The sequence below is a fragment of the Syngnathus floridae genome, chromosome 17 (assembly GCF_059516105.1).
Source record: "Syngnathus floridae isolate MCC-2025c chromosome 17, RoL_Sflo_1.0, whole genome shotgun sequence".
NCBI lineage: Eukaryota > Metazoa > Chordata > Actinopteri > Syngnathiformes > Syngnathidae > Syngnathus > Syngnathus floridae.
This window is the reverse complement of record NC_142429.1, coordinates 8497789-8515318: the sequence shown is the minus strand read 5'-3', so window position 1 is coordinate 8515318 and position 17530 is coordinate 8497789. Positions and strand designations below refer to the sequence as shown.

The 17530-nt window shown below is 44.6% G+C and overlaps 1 protein-coding gene across 1 annotated transcript; it reads left to right on the top strand.

The window, feature by feature from the left end:
* The first annotated feature begins 132 nt into the window (after nucleotides 1-132).
* On the top strand, nucleotides 133-16221 carry llgl1 (LLGL scribble cell polarity complex component 1). Its single transcript, XM_088358107.1, has 24 exons — nucleotides 133-455; nucleotides 2676-2773; nucleotides 7021-7102; nucleotides 7187-7347; nucleotides 7463-7609; nucleotides 9219-9381; nucleotides 9568-9703; nucleotides 9972-10026; nucleotides 10181-10335; nucleotides 10407-10627; nucleotides 10901-10968; nucleotides 11255-11429; nucleotides 12263-12367; nucleotides 12599-12891; nucleotides 12958-13108; nucleotides 13189-13327; nucleotides 13413-13726; nucleotides 13788-13979; nucleotides 14061-14133; nucleotides 14216-14321; nucleotides 14462-14526; nucleotides 14618-14753; nucleotides 14822-14904; nucleotides 15100-16221. The coding sequence occupies exons 1-23, from the start codon at nucleotides 375-377 to the stop codon at nucleotides 14898-14900; spliced, it is 3195 nt and encodes a 1064-aa protein (XP_088214233.1). The 5' UTR covers nucleotides 133-374; the 3' UTR covers nucleotides 14901-14904; nucleotides 15100-16221.
* Nucleotides 16222-17530: the final 1309 nt, after the last annotated feature.

The following is a 17530-nucleotide window of genomic DNA, read 5'->3' as shown; positions in this document are numbered from 1 at the left end:
TCTACGGAACGTAAATCCGGTCCGGTGCGTCCCGTAACACAAATCCAACACCCCCCACGCTGTGCCACTGGCCGTATGGGCGTCTCTGAGTAATTGCCCCCAGCTTTCTTCGCTCCTATTGGTTGCCAACAATGGTTTCCGTGTGAACCGAGAGAAGGGGGAGCGGTGTCTAAACCTTCCCCGAAACTAGTCGAGCCAGAAGGACAGAAACAGAGAAGAACCGCACCCGCAGTTGCGTCGCAGCCTCGTAAGCCTCACGCTCACCCTGCATGGGCTAGCCGGCAAGCTAGTAAGCTAGTTTAGCTTCGTCTAACAACGCCGCCCGGGTGATACCCAGTGCACTCATCACTTGTGCCCTCCAGCCTGGCTTGAAAATGATGAAGTTTAGATTTCGTCGGCAGGGTACCGACCCGCAGAGGGAGAAGATAAAACAGGAGCTCTTCGCCTTCAGCAAGGTAAAGTGGCGGAGTGAGACGTTGAATGTCCAAACTACAGCTAAAATCTTTAAGTCTCAGTTGAAATGAGCAAGTCAGGCTCACCAGTATTCAAGCTTTTCATTTTCGACGCCTTTGAGGCTTTAACAGGTTTTTTTCCAAATGGAGCAGTAACTACCGCGGTTTGTGTTGTTCTGCAAGCAGAGGGGCTTTTGTTGATAACTTGTGTGGCTGGCTTTAGTTATTTGCTTGGCGTGTTAATTAGTCAAAGGCCCGCACTGAACGCAGCACCGAAACTGGCTCGAGGATTGCTACCAGATTACAATTCTCGTTATCATTGCAGATTAGCAAGATTGAACTGTATGCAACTCAGAATCAATGAAAAAAACAAAAAACACGCAGTTCATCTTAGTTTTGTTGTGAGTTCAGACCTCAGGGGTTTGTGTGCACAAGTGGTTGGGTAAACTGTACGCACTGTCATCTCATGCACACTTATGTCCAAAGTCCAAATAATGTTTTATTGCCATTTTATTTGTGTCCGAGTCAAACCGATCAAAAGCAACCTAGTAACGCATTTACACTATCGTAATCTCAAACTTATTAACTAGTGTTGAGGTTACTTTTAAAAGTAACTTTGATGTTCTAAAGTTCAAAGAGGGAATTTGCATTGTTTAAAAAAAAAAAACGTTAAGCAAGATTTAAATGAAGTCTCAAACTAATCCTGCCCCCCCTTAAGTGTCTGACTTAAGCCACGCCCCTCTCCAACATGCACGAGCGTTATAGTAAAACACGGCCATTCATAATGGCATGTGATGAAACTGCAGTCAAGATATGTAGTATGCACATAACAAAATAGTAGTGGGTAGTAATACTAAGCTAGCATTAGCACTGTAAAGCATGTTAGCTGCAGCTGCTACATTGGGAGTTTGACTTTGTAACGGAACATTACGATGAACGTTACGATTTAAGTTTTTGCTTGGACTGTAGAATTAATTACAGTGTAAAGTGTAAGGGAGATGATCGACAACTTGTCAGCTGTATCTTCTGTCTCTCGTTGGTTGTTTTTCGTGAGGTGTGGTGGTTTCTCATTCAAATCTAATTAGAGGTATGAGGTGAGGCAAGAGAGGAATTGTTTTTCACTGATTGGTTTTACAGTCACGTCATACAGATACTTTTGACAAGTATGCCAATAATTGATAGTGTTTTTAAAAATTGCAATCGTTTGAGGCTGCTAATTGTCACTTCCAAAAAGGGTTGCAGCAGTTTGTATTGTATTCCCGGTCATTTTCATGCAGATGGCATTTCTGTCACGGTAATCTGCTGTGTCAAAACAAACAGAGTTTTGCAGAAGTCTGGAAACTGAGTTGTTGTCAATATACACAGTGCGTCACTCGTAAAGTGGAGCATACGATACAGCTGCCCGAACGTATTGACATTCAAATACAGAAATCGCTCACCTCACTTGTATAATTCAAAAAGTCTTGTATATATTTGTTTTTGTGAGCCTCATGCAGTTTTAACTTTGCAATTTTCTTTATTAATCGAGTGAAACCTCCAAGGTCAAACACATATCTTTCGGGACGCTGGTCAAATTGAGTTGGATTTGAAATGCTTGCCTTCATAAACTTTGCTTCAGCACCTATAAAGCCGTGTTTAACAGGAACATTTCAACCTCGCTTGCACTCTCTTTAATGACAACCGAAACGCTCGTACAAAAAGATCAAATGATCTTCGAGATGAACTATATCGCTGCACTCGAAATCACTTTATGGTGCTCCTACTCAAAGTGTCTTGTTCGATTGTTTGTCATGTTCCATGGTCCATAAAGCGTCGGTTGCGCTGTGAAAACAAACACGCTTAAGGTTGGACGCCAGCTGCCACAACTGACGCAGAGGTGGTCTCTCCACAGGAGTTTGCGTGTCGACACAAGGTTCATGTTTTACTTCCCTCCAAATAAAGTCAATGAAGAGCTCAGCCTGTCCGACAAGATGTTGTCTCTTCTTTGGAGAACTCAAAGCTTTCCCAGCTGCTGCGTCGGGGGGCCGTGAGGGCCAACTTTGACTTGGATTGAATCAAACAAAGCCATTTTTGAGAATCATTCACACACTTTATTAACGCCACAGTGTAAACACATAGACGTGGGAGGGTGTGTCTCAATGTCAATAACATTTTAGGCCTCGCAAATGAGGCTTTGTGTCGCTTGTTATAAATCTGTGTATTCATTCCGTGTGACTTTCGCAGACGGTGGAGCATGGATTCCCACATCAGCCCAGCGCGTTGGCCTACGACCCCGAGTTGCAACTCATGGCGATCGGCACAAAGGCAGGAGCCGTCAAAGTGTATCCTTTCCTCCACGTTGACTTGACGCGACGGGAATAGCCGTCAGAGACAATTCAGTGGAAAGCTGTCAAGTGCATCTGTTAAATACATTTGGAGTGTTTTGAAGTGAGTTTCCTTCACATTAAAAAAAGGTAGACGGGGGTCTAGTCCACTTGATTTCTAGGGTTTAAATGGACAGGTAGAATCATTAATATCGGATCGCAAAGGTAAATAAGCACAACATAATCAGCCCGAATGCTATTTCGCTTATGGAATTTGAGAATCCCATAACTGCATGGCTTCGGTTGCGGCAGAGTGGATTCTCGCACCCTACCGAATTCCTTCCTTTTGACATAACAGAAGTGTTTTTCTTTGTGTGGCGGCAAAACGCTGGCACCATTCGCTCGGTGGTTTTGCGGTTAATTGTCTACTATTTTCTGTATATCATGTTCGTCTTTGCAAAGTGGGCAATTTTACTCGACGATCCGCTTGAAAAGAAGGGACAGGTCCGACGGAGTGTTTGTCTTGTGTGGTTTCTTCATGTGGTTCTTTTTGAGCGTGTTTTGCGAGCGTGTGAGGCGCAGCGAAGATTCGCCAACATGCCGTTGTCCGCGCATGGCAACTGTACGCTTCTTTGGCCAATATGGACTCATTTATCATTGTCTAGGAAGCTCTGTGTGTGTGTGTGAGCATGAGGCAGGAGAATCAGCTCTTTGAAATGCAGCTTTTTAGAATCCCTGAGAGGGCGGGGGGGGGGGGGGGGTGAGCAAGCCTGGTAGTACCAGGCAAGTGGAGAGCAAGCGAGAGAGTGATGGAATGAGAAATGGCGGATCGGAGCATTGCAGATAAATAGCGGCAAAATAGAAGAGCCCCGCGAGAGTGACAGATGGAAGGAAAAATAACTCGGGCGCTTTTTTTTCCGCAAATGACTGATACAGCAAAACCCAGACAGGCCTTCCTCATTCTTTAAGAGTCCCAGCTGCTGCTGGAATTTCTGGAAAGTCAGCGCAGACTACAAAGCATACAAAGTTGAGGAAATGTGCACCCGCCGGGAATCTGGAAAACTTGATGACTTGATGCGATGGTCAGTCAATGACCCACCTGCGGGTTTTGATTGCTCCAAAAAATAAGCATCTTTATGGATTCCACTGGATCAACCGTGCCCTGTCATGAAGCATGGAGAACTAGCGAAGGTGCATTTTTGAGGTCTAGCGTTAAAAGACCACATGTCAGATGAAGCAACATAGTCGTAAATCAGTAGAATTTGCGCAGGGACTTGAGCTAATACCACACACTTCACCAACCATGTCAAATAAAAAATATGGCAGAGAACACGCAGCCGGCCACTCAAGGCGTAGTAGCAAAACAATCGAGTATGTCACGTGAGCTTTTAGCCCGGCTCACACGCCCCCTAAACCCTGTTTTGTTTTCAAACTGTCATATTTATTTTAATCGCTCGCGTTTACATTCCTTTAATAGTCTCAGACTCTTTGACACGGGCTTGACCCGTGCTAGCATACTCGGTACACGCCAGATGCGGGGCACCCACCTGGGAAAAAAAAGCTGTCAGAAAGCTGGCAGCCGAGAAGATCTATCTCACAATATTTAACCTCGTTGTAAACTTGGCATTTCCCTCCTCTTGTTCTCATACTCGGAGTATTTCACTTCCCTCACGTTGTGTGTGTTTACAAAGGCCGAGTCGTATTACACCCCAAAGTTTCTCCGACCACAGCGTGGGGCTCGGAGAGCGGGACAATGTCGAGGGCTCCCGTCTTCTTCCGTGGAATGCGTGCCCTGGGTTAACCCTCCCTGTGTGTAGATGGTGAGTAAGAGCTTTGTTGCTCAAGTCGTGTCTTAATAAAGGGAGCTTTTGAATTGGTTTCCAAGACAACCGGTGCAGTTGCCTGGGATGAAGTGCTCTGACCAGAGGAGTTTAAAAATCTGCATCTCAGCACCTCAGATGATTATTTGGCTTAGCCCAAAAAAAAATAACCGCATGAGGTTGAAGTGTAGCAAAAATTGACGCACCTTGTAGTATCGGTAACTAACATCCTGTGGATGAGTTAATATTTACACAATCGAAACGTTGCTTTCATGTTTTCTGTGTGAGGGTGCACTCCGAGTTTCAGTTGAACATCCGACTCGGCACACGTACACACACGCTGGATTAAAGGTAATTGAATCAAGGCCAAAAAGTGCGATGGTAAATCCAGATTGGCAGCATGTCTTTTAGCTTGTATTTATTTAAAAGGTAACGCAAATACAGCTTTTCAAACTGACATGTAAGCTAGAACACTGAGCCAGCGCAGATCTCAAAAGGAGTGAAGCACTATGCTTGTGAGATCATGTTTCCCCACAGAATTTTGGAACCGGGTCAAACTCCACATCGATTAAATCCGATATAAGCGACCCGAGCCAAAGTGATTCGACTGATTATAAAACGATGTGAGCATGTTCCGTATTTTCCATGTTGAGGTTTTGTGCTTTTAATAGGGCAGGGAAATTGTAAAAAATTGGCTATTGATGGCATATTGTAAAATATGGCGCAACGCTTCTCGATTTCAAAGCCAACTACATCGGTTGCGCCGTCGGAAAGTGGGACACGAGAAATCCCATTTGCGGCCGACGGATGCAAATTAGACGAGGATTGCGTCTCTAGTGGGTGGGTGAGGTTGTTTGGCTTGTTTTGAAGCGGAGCTCGTCATTCAGCAAACATCTTTAACGTTTGGGTGACTGTCAAGAAGCTTAGTCAATGTTTTCGGATAACAGTTGAATTTAAACATGTTTGAACTTGGAGCTTTTTAGAATCCTTTGTATGGATATGTGGTCATCTTAAACAAAAAAATACGGTGTCATCTTTCCTTCCTGACATCCATATCTTGTGCGTGTGTGTGTTTGTGGATGGGCGTGCCGCCTGTGCGTGCACGCGCACGGAGGACAATGCCTTCTGTTTGTCCGTATTCAGACCGTGAAATTGCTTTATCCTCGCTAACACTCTTTCTGCATCACTCGCCAAGTGCGTGTATGGATGTGTACGTCTGAAAGAGTTGTCGAGTTACCGTAGACGTGCATTGTTAACATTTCGGGGCCGGCAAAGTGAATGAAACTCATTGTGCCATTCAACAGGTTGGCCACGGTGAACAAGACACCAAAGACTTCTCCTGTTCTTGTCCGCTTTGTTTTTTTTTTTTTCTCTCTTAAACTGCTTCACTTTTTGGCTTGCCCTTTCATAATTGTTTTTTCTCTCTCCTTTGAGAATTGTTTCTAATTACCGCCTCACCACTATTTCCAACTTGTCACATACGATCGGGCTTCATTGTTTGAAGTCTCTGATGTGCTTGCCAAAGTTATTTTTCAGGCAGCTCCTTTCATTTATTAAATTAGGCCCTTTTTTTTTTATATGGCCATAATGACACATTAAATAGAAGTTTCATTTTTGAAGTCAGTTTAGATTGTAAACAATTGGCATGTTGTCTATTTGTGTAGTTGCATGAATGCACGCAGACCAGTCGGACCGGTTTATTCTGCACACGTGTTCCACTTTGTATTTCCTGACTTGTGCAACACATACACTTTACACTGTTTATAGTAAATGAGGCTCCATTGATGACATCATCACTAATGCCAGGAAGCATCTGGGGTGTGTGATACTGTACACGAACCACTTGTGATCATAACGCCTTCGCTGCGTGTGTCTTTATTCGAGCATGGCCTGAACCGCTTGTGTATTCTGTGACATTCATTTGACACCAATGGCCCGGTTCCTTTTAGAAGTGCTGCCGTGTCAGTGTTCCTCGCAAGGGGTCGCCGACCTTTTGGAAACTGAGCTGCTTTTTGATTTCTGATTCAAGCAATAGACGCTTTCATGTGTGGAAGAAGGAGGAAGATGTTTTGAGAAATAATCTGAATTATACAGTCTGCATGTCTGCAGACATCTTAAGGCTATTTTCAGGTTGCCAGTTGGTATTTAACAATGTTTTACACGCTGACGTCCTTTTTTGTTTTTTCTGTGCTTAATTCACCCCGATGGAAATTGCTCTTGATTACATACGCACGCTTGTATTTTAGACATTTGCGTCAGCCGCTGTCGGAAATTGCTATGAGCTTTCTTTGGCGCTCCAATGACCTCTCTATTATTACATTTAACTAGTATGTTTCATTGGCTTGACAGCTCCCAATTATGCTGTTTTACCCAATGATAGTGGACAGATCTGTATTAAATAAGAAGAAATGTACTTTTTTGCGTGTTCCTTAACAATATACTCAGTTATGGAGCTCCTGGCGTGGAATTCACCGGTCTCCACGACGACACAACTGCGGTCATACAAATTCACTTCCTGCCAGGACAGGTAAGCACCCAGACTGTCTTCTTCAAGTCCACGTGATGAATATCGATAAGATCGGAGTAATCGATGTCATTCTGTCTGACCCAGGGCCGCTTGGTTTCACTTTTGGATGATAATACCATTCACTTGTGGGAGCTGACTCCCACACCTCCCAGGCAGGTGGGAGGGGTGAAGCGAGATGGTGTGGTCATTCTACAGGAAGTGGATAACTACAGTCTTCCAGGAAGACCAGGCATTGAGAGCTGCAGGTAATCATGACCATTTCTGTATTTATTTTGCTTGCATCTGAAGCAGCTGGTTGTCAAGTACTTTGTAACAACCGTGTTCCTATACTCATCTCGCCTCTCCTTTTTTTCTCGCCAGTACCACTCGAGTGACTGTACTCCTCCTGCTGAGGTCATGTGACCTCCTTTGTATTGGAACAGAAGGAGGTGGTGTGTACTTCCTGGATTTGCCCAGTCTGTCACTTAAAGATGGCCAAACATTGCTACAGGATCAAGTCACACAGAGGTGAGACTGTCGCAAATGTGAAGAAATAAATTAGGATTTGTCAAATGGAAAGCCACTCCAAGTAGGATTTGTTTAGTTTTGAATTGATGGTGTTCACAATCGTAAGTAGAAAAGGTGTTTTAAAAGATTGCTGGAACAATTGTCTTATTTTAAAATAATCCTGCTATAAAGTACAAGGTTGCCGTATTCCAAATTGTGACAAAGCGCATGCACATAAACACAATTTTTCAGGAATGCACAATTATCTGTTGGCGCTGGATCCCACTGGATCTGCCCTTACAGTAACCCCGTCTCCCAAATTCACACCCAAAACAATTGCGCTCGCTCGTTGCATTACATTTCATGTCAAGCCAATTTTTGTCAGAGCACCACTTGGTTCAAAAGTAAGATTAAATAATACAATAATAGCTTATATTTCAATTATTATTATTATTTTTTTCCGCAAATAAGCAACAGGCTCCAAACAGACACCTTTTTCTAATCTGTTTGCTCATGACAAATATTGTCTTTTTTTTTTGGAGGTGGAGGTAGCAACGTGTCTTTTTTTTTATTGGGTCAGCTTTTGTTGCTTCTTTGGCGATGTTGCAGCGCTTCCGTGCTGGGTGAGCGTCCGCCCGGTCCAGCAAAGCCCTCATTAAGCAGCCTCGTCGAAGGAAGTGGGCAGGACAGAGGCCTAATGAGGACCCTGATAAGGATGTGTGGAGCTTTTACACAGTGAGGCTTTGTACCAGCTGCCAAGCCGCAGTGTTCCGGTTGGGGAAGTGTTTCGGCTGAATATACAACTCGTGGACTCGCAGTGGCTCATCCCCGAGTCCTTTTAGCAGGATACCGGATTCCCTAAAAATACTTTGAGACAATGGAAATCTGTGTTAGGGAAGTTTCTCCCTCTATGCTTCCGGGAGAGGATCTTCCTTGTTGAAGCTGAGCAAAGCAGCTGGATGTCTCTGTAGGTAAAGATAGATGGATAGAAATGGAGACATACTGGCTTTTTCCGTGTTTGGGTCCAGCAAAGAGCTCAGAACGACAATGTTTTCTTGTCTCTTCCCAAATTGTTTTGATTAAAGTCCTCCTTCCTCCTCCACGATCCAACCACCGTTTCCTCCCACTCGCCTCCCTGTCCTGTAGTCGAGGGAATCCTCCAACATCTCGAGGGTGTGTCGTGTAAAACATTCCGCCGTCGCCTCAGAGGAATGTCTTGTTGGCGAGCGCCTTGCAGCTCGGATCCCGCTTATTATCGAGCTCGCTTCATTGTAGTGTTGATGGAGGAGCAACCCTGGCTAGCTCTTCCACAATAGCGTTAGCTTGGTCATTCAATTCCTTATGCTGATTTGTATTTTGTGCTCATACATGACTACCTAGATTGAATCATCAAAAAAACACATCAAGATGGTGGTAATGCAGAATAAGTGCAAATTAAATAATTTCATTTTTACTGGGTCATTTATAATGTCTCGATTCAGTGGCAGTAGCCCTTAATGTGAGCTGTTATGTTTCATTATGGGATATTTAGGATAATGTTAATTATCAGTCCATGTGTTTTATTTTAACAATGAAAGTTTGCAGATAAAAGTGCAAGGCACTCGATTTTTTTCTTTTTTTTTTCTTCCAGCCTGCCAGAAGACTACAGATGTGGGAAATCATTAGGGCCTGTGGAATCTCTTCAGGAGCATCCTCGGCAAGCGGGGAAAATTCTAATTGGCTACAGCCGAGGTCTGGTGGTCCTGTGGGATGTGAGCAGCCGTCAAATCGAAAAGCTCTTCCTTGGCAAGCAGGTACCAGAGCAAACTCAGCCCCCCCCCCCCCCCAATCACAGTAAGGTTCACAGAATAGTTTGAAACCATTACGTAACTTGCTGAACTTAATTTTAATCCGCTCTTTGGGAACAAGGATTTCTAAGTGCAGGGACTTTGCAGCAATATTAAATCATGCCACACATTTTTATGTAAATTCCTTTACAGCAGCTGGAGAGCCTGGTGTGGGAATGTTCAGGAAACTTATTCGTCAGTTCCCATAGCGATGGCGGCTACTCCGTTTGGGCAGTTGTCAACGACGACTGCAACGGTCAGCAGCCGGTGTCCTCGACCATCCCATACGGTGAGAAATATTCACGAGAAGTTTAAAACGCAAATTCTTTTTTTTATTTGCATACAAATACCGCACAAAATGCTTTCCGCAACAAAATGGGGACATGGCACGCATCGACGTGACTGATAAAGCTTTCAGGAAATGCCATTGAGCAAACAAGAAGGGAAGGGTCAAACTGATTTGGACCAAAGGAGAAAAAAAAAGGAAATAAAGTGGAAGAGCAATAAAAATAATACATGAGAAAAATTGCTTTTCTTTTCTTTTCTTTTCTTTTCAGGGCCTTTTCCCTGCAAAGCTATTAACAAAATCCTGTGGAGGACAACAGCGACTGGGTGAGTACTCCATCCAATTTTATTTAAAAATAGATTAGTCCCCGGTTCTCATATATCCCTGGCAGAACAATTATCACGAACTACCGACTCGCCAAGATGAAAGTTCTCAACGGCTTTCGAAGATGATGAATAAAGTCACTCCTCTGTATTGTAGGTCACCAGTTTTATTGTACAGCGGAGGAATGCCCAGAGCCAGCTATGGCGACCGCCACTGTCTGACCATTCAGCAGGACACAGACCACGTCACCCTGGACTTCACCTCCCGGGTCATTGACTTCTTTACGGTCCACAATGTTGAGCAAGAGAAAGGTCAGGGAACTGCCAAACATTTACAAGTGGTGTATTGTAAATTCAATGGCCTCTTCTTCTTCTCTCTGTAGAATTTGATGACCCCTCTGCGCTGGTGGTCTTACTTGAAGAGGAGCTGGTTGTGATTGACCTCCAGACCTCCGGTTGGCCTACCATGCCCACTCCTTACCTGGCACCTCTGCACTCATCGGCCATCACGTGCTCCTGTCATATAACCAGCGTCCCTCCCAAGCTGTGGGAAAGGCTGATCAATGCTGGCAAAGCGCAGCAGAGCCACGAACACGCGCCCGGGGTGAGAAGTCAGCATTTACGTCAATCACTTTTGGTCACGGGTCAAAGGGTAAATATGCCCTCGAGAAACTGAATTACGCAACACAACATTTTCATTAGCTCGTACTGAGCAATTCTTTGTCTGCTTTACGGACACGTGTGTTCATACGCTCATGCCTGTGAGTCAATTTTTTTTTTTTGTGGTCACATACCATTTTGAACAATAAGGTGTAAATTATGATTCTGTGTTTTTTTTATAAAACTGTGTTGTCATTATTTTTTTTTGTTTTTAAAGCGCTGGCCCATATGTGGAGGGAAAAACTTGGCTCCTCCCCCCAAACAACAAGAGCTGCTTTTGACAGGGTGAGTACCTGCACATGCACAAACATGCTTAGTGCGATTTCAAATGGCAACCTCTGTCATGACAAATCACTGTTTACATTTTTCACTTGGAGCCTCAAGGATATTCACTCAGCAACATTTGCCCGATGAGATTTTTCCTGCGTTTCCATGGCAACCGTTAAACGGCCACATTTTGGCATTTTTGGCAGAGACGGGATTCGCTCGGAGCTAAAGAAGGGAGACATCTGGGCACATTAGCATTTGGGGAGATGCCATGATTTAAAAAAAAAAAAAATTGCCGTTTCAGACATGAGGACGGCACCGTGCGTTTCTGGGACGCGTCCGGGATCGCCCTCACGCCGCTCTACAAACTGAGCACGGCCAACGTCTTCCACACAGACTGCGACCCCTGCGACGAGCCTCAGGACCCGGGCGACGACCCCGACCTGCAGCAGGAGGAGGAATGGCCTCCCTTCCGGAAGGTGAGAAGCGCCAAGTCATCTTTTCCCTCATCATCGGCAGAATCAAAACACGTGTGCTCGCTGGCCTGATTTCTCATCAGATTGCTTTCATGTGTATGCCATATTTTTCTCGTTATTAGAACATGATTATAAAGAGAACATGTGCTCCTAAATGTCTGTGTTGGATACAAAAGTAGTCATAATGGAACCGCCTGAGGAGTGAAGTGATTGGACATCATTGTCCAGTTTCAGTTTGACTATCAATCTGTCGACCAGATCTGAAATGTACTCTTTGTGTCTTCATGTCCGACACCTGTGCGGTGTGTTTTTCATATTCCTTTTCCTTCCCACGCTCACGCCTCCACGCAAGCACGCTTATCTGCCGTAACCTGTGGCAACCGCGCTGCGTGTTCAGGAATGGGGGGGCCCTCTTATGGGATGAGAGGGTAGTCCCCCCTACCCTACCCCCAACCTCCGTAATGAAAACCAGACCCATCACCCCACTTCTTTTTCTACGACCGACTTCCAGGAGATTCACTTGGAATTCAGCGTGTGTATGCACGAGACAGATTAATGCGTGTTTTCCTGAATACGTAGGAGGGGAGAGCATTGTTGCTGCACATTGCAGAGTTTCAAAGTAGTTCATTTCAGTGGAGGGGGGGGGGGGTCACGTTTAAAGTTTCCTTTTTTGTAACTATTTCCTGAAAGTCCCGAGGTTACATATTACCTCACTTTCAGCTACATTCCAGCTCGTTCCTATCTGTGTGCTTTTGTATTTCTGGCCTGCCTGTTACACAAACACACATGGATGGCTCAATAACCGTATTTCATGACACTTATTTAATTGTGTCTAGGTGGGCTGCTTTGACCCATATAGCGACGACCCCCGTCTGGGCATCCAGAAGATCAGCCTATGCAAGTACAGCAACAAGTTGTTGGTGGCAGGCACCGCCGGGCAGGTACATTTTATTTTGCTCTTGAGTGTAACAGTAGTTTTGTGCGAAACTTGAGAGAACTTTGTGTTATCCTTGGCTTGCATCCAAACATCTTCACTGCTCTGTTTTGTTGGCAGTGCGCCGTTTGACCTGTTCAATATTTCAACTTTTACTGTGTGACACTTCCACTCGCTGATCTTTAGCAGACCTCGGTGGTATTCCTAAGCAGGCTTATGTGTTTTCCTCCACCTTCAGGTGATTGTGCTGGCACTGAGCGACGAGTGCTCGGATCACACGGTGGACGTGGCCGTGGTGGATCTGCTGCAGGACCGCGAGGGCTTCACGTGGAAGGGCCACGACCGACTGGAGCCGCGCCTCAGACCCGCTCCTTTCCCTCCGGGCTTTCAGCCTCAGGTGCTGGTGCAGTGCATGCCTCCAGCTTCTGTCACGGCGGTGGCGCTGCACGCCGAATGGAACCTCATCGCTTTCGGAACCAGTCATGGCTTTGGCCTCTTTGACTACCAGAGGAGAAGTGCCGTCTTGGCCAGGTATGATGACTATCGGGTAGAAATATACCCTTACGTATGAATCTAACTCTTGGCCCGATCTTTTAGGTGTACCTTACACCCTAACGACTCCCTGGCTATGGAAGGTCCTCTCTCGAGGGTCAAGTCCTTGAAGAAGTCCTTACGGCAGAGTTTCAGGCGAATCCGCAAGAGTCGGGTGTCTGGGAAGAAACGCACCATCAGCACGCCCACCAGCAAGGTATGTGCTTGTCTGTCTTGGTTCATAAGACGAACGATGGCATCAATTTGATTTCCATGTTGCCGGTGTGTTCCGCAAAGGTCCAAGAGGCTAACGCCGCCCTTGCCGAGCACGAAGAAATGGCTCCCATCCAGCGAAGGATCGAACCTCGATCAGCCGACGACTCGCTGTCCGGAGTTGTTCGATGTCTGTGCTTTGCCGACACTTATCTGCGTGACGGTATGTTCACTTGCTCTCTCGTCTTTTTTTCAATTAAATGTAATGTTGCTGCTTTTTAATGGCACTGTCTGTGTGTGTTTACCAGGCACGCACCACGGACCCACACTGTGGGCGGGCACCAACTCGGGCAGCGTGTACGCTTACGCCCTGGTCGTACCCGGCGTGGGCTCGGGCCGCGGCTCCGAGCGAGGCGTCGCCGGCGAGAGCGGCGCTTGTGTGGAAGCCGTGTTGGGCAAAGAGATCCAGCTGATGCACAGAGCTCCCGTGGTGTCCATCAGCGTGCTGGATGGGCGCGCCAAACCTCTACCGGAGCCTTACGAAGCCTCGCAGGATCTCTCCATTGCTCCGGATATGTCCAATCCTCATTCCGTGCTCATCGCCTCAGAAGAACAACTAAAGGTAACTCCAAGATAGAGTGCAGTGAAGAAGTGTGTTTTTCCTCACTCTTTCTCCGCCGTAGGTGTTCTCTCTCCCTAAAGTGAGCGCCAAGACGAAATTTAAGCTCACCGCTCATGAGGGCTGCCGGGTGAGGAAGGTCGCCCTGGTGGTCTTCAGCTCCACGGCTCAGGAAGACTACAGCGAGCATACACTCGTCTGTCTGACCAATATGGGCGACATGCACCTCTTCAGCATACCTGGCCTCAGACCACAGGTAGATTGAAAGCCTTATCCTTACTTGTTTTACACACACACACAAAAAAAATCACACCTTCCCCATTGTGGTGTTTTTTAGGTGCGCTACGATTGCATCCGCAAAGAGGACATCAGTGGCATTGCATCATGTGTCTTTACCAGAAATGGACAAGGTGAGGAACAAGTGGCATTAAAACACCACACAGTAGTTGTCAACATTCCAAGCACGTCTGCCTAATTATTGTTTGTGTGCAGGATTCTACCTGATCTCCCCGTCAGAATACGAGAGGTTCTCCTTGTCTGCAAAAGCCTTCATCGAACCACTCTGTTCTGTTGCACTGGAGCGACTTTCGCTAACCAGGTAACAAACTAGTCATTAGTCCCGGAATCTCTCACATTAGTTTGGGCTGTCCACAGTTGAACGCCACTCAGGCTGCTTGTGAAAGTGAAGAATTACCAGAAAGCTCTCCAAGTAAAAAAAAAATTCATGTGTTTCCTCAGCGATGTCACGACGATGCTGCCACAGGCCAATGGAACGCTCAAGAGCCAGATAGGACAGGCTGAAGGTAGTACATGGGCATATTTCTCCATTGTGCTCCGTTGAAGCTTGCAATATTCAACAACTTGAACTCAAAGCTCGCCACGTTCCCTCGGCAGGACAAACGGAGGGGCTCCCCAGCTCTCTGTCCTCCCCCCTCTCGGACACGCCCCTGAGCTCCCCTCTCAGCTGTGCTGACGTCACTTTGGAATCCACCGGGGAACTCACCGTGGAAGACGTCAGAGACTTCCTAACGTAAGCGACTCGTCTTCATTTCCGATATCCCCAAAAGTGACTTCAACTTTTTGTCGTCGGCTGCGCAGAACGGTGGACGAGGAAGAGAACAACCTGAAGAACATTCAAGAGGAGGAAGGACGCCCTCCTGGCATTCTCATCAATTGAGCAGGTGACGAGCAGTCAACAGGCATGTCATATAATTTACGTATGGATTTTATTTTAAATAATATTTAAAAGATAATTCTTGAAGGATCTCTCGATGGATACTCTGCTGCTATGTACCAGGTTCTCCTTGTTGTTTTGGAGCACTTATTAGGAGATGGGGTTGAGTGGAATCATTTGAAAAAGTTGCATATTTTTGCAGGGAGGGACTCAAGTGGTCTCTGGATGGACTTGATTTCAGTGCTGGACCACAAACATCTCATCACCACATCTCGAGTTCACTGTGAAGTTCCCCCTTGCCCGGTAGTTTGGATTGCTTTGAACCTGAAGACTTAGTGGCAGGACCAAATCTTTACCCCCACACTCACACACACACACTTGGATCCACTGTCCAGTTAACATACGACCATTAATTACTTACTGTTAGGTTTCATTCCAGAGAGGTCGACGTGACGTGCGTTTCGATTTTCTTTGGTGGAGGCAACGGGGTTGTTCTTGCACCCCACCTACACTCAATATGGTACAGGCGGGAAGAAAGCCTTATATGGAAGTTTGTGCAGCTGGTTTAAGAAGGTTTTTATGGATTTTTGATGGCTTTTGGCAAAGTAGAAGTTTGGCGGTGGTGCGGTGGTTGTGAGATGTTTGGACACCATTTAAACCTATTGACACAATGTGTTCATACTGCCACTGTACACTGACACGGTTCTGACCATTGCTGTGGCCGAAAAGTCTTTTCGTTTCATCTTTTTAGCTTTTCTTGTGGGATGTGTGGCAAGTAAGGACTAGTGGGCTTGAACGCAGATGTGTGTGTTAGTTGTACGAGTCTGAACAATGCACCCATTTGGCTTGCATTTTGGTGGGTAATGTATGCTGGCAGCAGAGCTTGAATCACCAGTACTTTTTTTTTTTTTTTCTCGAACTTTTACTGTGTAAAAACAAATCTATGTATACATACTGTCTTTATGTAGGGTAACATATGACATGAGTCACGTGTTTGAGCCTAAACAAAACAAAACAAAACAAAAAAAAAGCTTCCAGCATCTTTGAATCACAATACTGACGAGCCTAAAAAGGGACCTCACTACTAACTTATCTAGCTCAAGTAGTAATCCTGTCACTTCTACCCTTTTAATTGTCGTTTTAGTTTTGATTTGTGTTTTTGACTTACGCAAATCATTAATCTTTCCACGCTACAGCTGACTGTTTTTAATTCCACTATTTTTTTTTCTGTTCATTCTGTTTTGTGATTGGTATTTTATTAGTATTTAGCATTAGCATTTCAGCTGATGAATTGTGAATGTTAATAAAATGATGTACTCTCTAAGTGACACTGTTTTTATTGGTTTCGTTTACAACCAAAAAAAACATTTCCTTTGTGCTGAGATACTTTTGGGTACTTAAGTGGCTGCCAGTTTTAATCAATATATCTATACAGATATATATCTATATATCTGTATAGATATATATTTATATGTCTATATAGATCTCTCTCGCTCTCTCTCTCACTCTATGTATTATATCTCTATATCTATCTATATATTTGTATGTATCTATATATCTAGGTATCTATATATCTAGGTATCTATATATATATCTATGTATCTATATATCTATCTCTATATATATCTACATCTATACATCTATATATCTACATCTATGCATCTATATATCTATATGCATCTATATATCTACATCTATGCATCTATATATCTACATCTATGCATCTATATTTCGACATCTATATATTTACATCTATGCATCTATATATCTACATCTGTGCATCTATATATCTACATCTATGCATCTGTATTTCTACATCTATATATCTACATCTATGCATCTGTATATCTACATCTATGCATCTGTATACCTACATCTATGCATCTGTATATCTACATCTATGCACCTGTATATCTACATCTATGCATCTATGCATCTATACATCTACATCTATGCATCTGTACATCTACAGCTATGCATCTATATATCTATATCTATGCATCTATATATCTACATCTATGTATCTATTTATATATCTATATGTATCTATGTATATATATCTATATGTATCTATATATCATATATCTATATCTCAAATATAAGTCAAAATTAGAGCTTTTGTTACATTAGTTCAGGGCTGTTGAACTCCAGTCCTCAGGGGCCACGTTCCAATATGTTTTCCAAGTTACCCTCGTTAAACACACCTGCGTGAAAAGATCAGTTCATTTTCACCTTCTCCAGGAGCCCAACTTTTGCCACAGGTGCACTTAATGAGGGAACGGGGGCTGCATTCCAATATGTTTTCCAAGTTACCCTCGTTAAACGCACCTGCGTGAAAAGATCAGTTCATTTTCACCTTCTCCAGGAGCCCAACTTTTGCCACAGGTGCACTTAATGAGGGAACGGGGGCTGCGTTCCAATATGTTTTCCAAGTTACCCTCGTTAAACACACCTGCGTGAAAAGATTTGTTCATTTTCACGTGCTGCAGGAGCTAAAAGTTTTCACACAGGTGCACTTAACGAGGGAATCTTGGAAAACATGTTGGAACGCGGCCCCCCTAGGACTGGAGTTTGACACCCCTGCATTAGTTAATTCCGAGCCTTGCTGCTGAATCACAAAATAACAAAAATGA

Coding starts and splice junctions, on each gene's coding strand:
- llgl1 (XM_088358107.1), top strand. CDS start 375: ATGATGAAGTTTAGATTTCGTCGGCAGGGTACCGACCCGCAGAGGGAG. Junction 456..2,675: donor AGCTCTTCGCCTTCAGCAAG/GTAAAGTGGCGG, acceptor TGACTTTCGCAG/ACGGTGGAGCATGGATTCCC. Junction 13,109..13,188: donor TCAGCACGCCCACCAGCAAG/GTATGTGCTTGT, acceptor TGTTCCGCAAAG/GTCCAAGAGGCTAACGCCGC.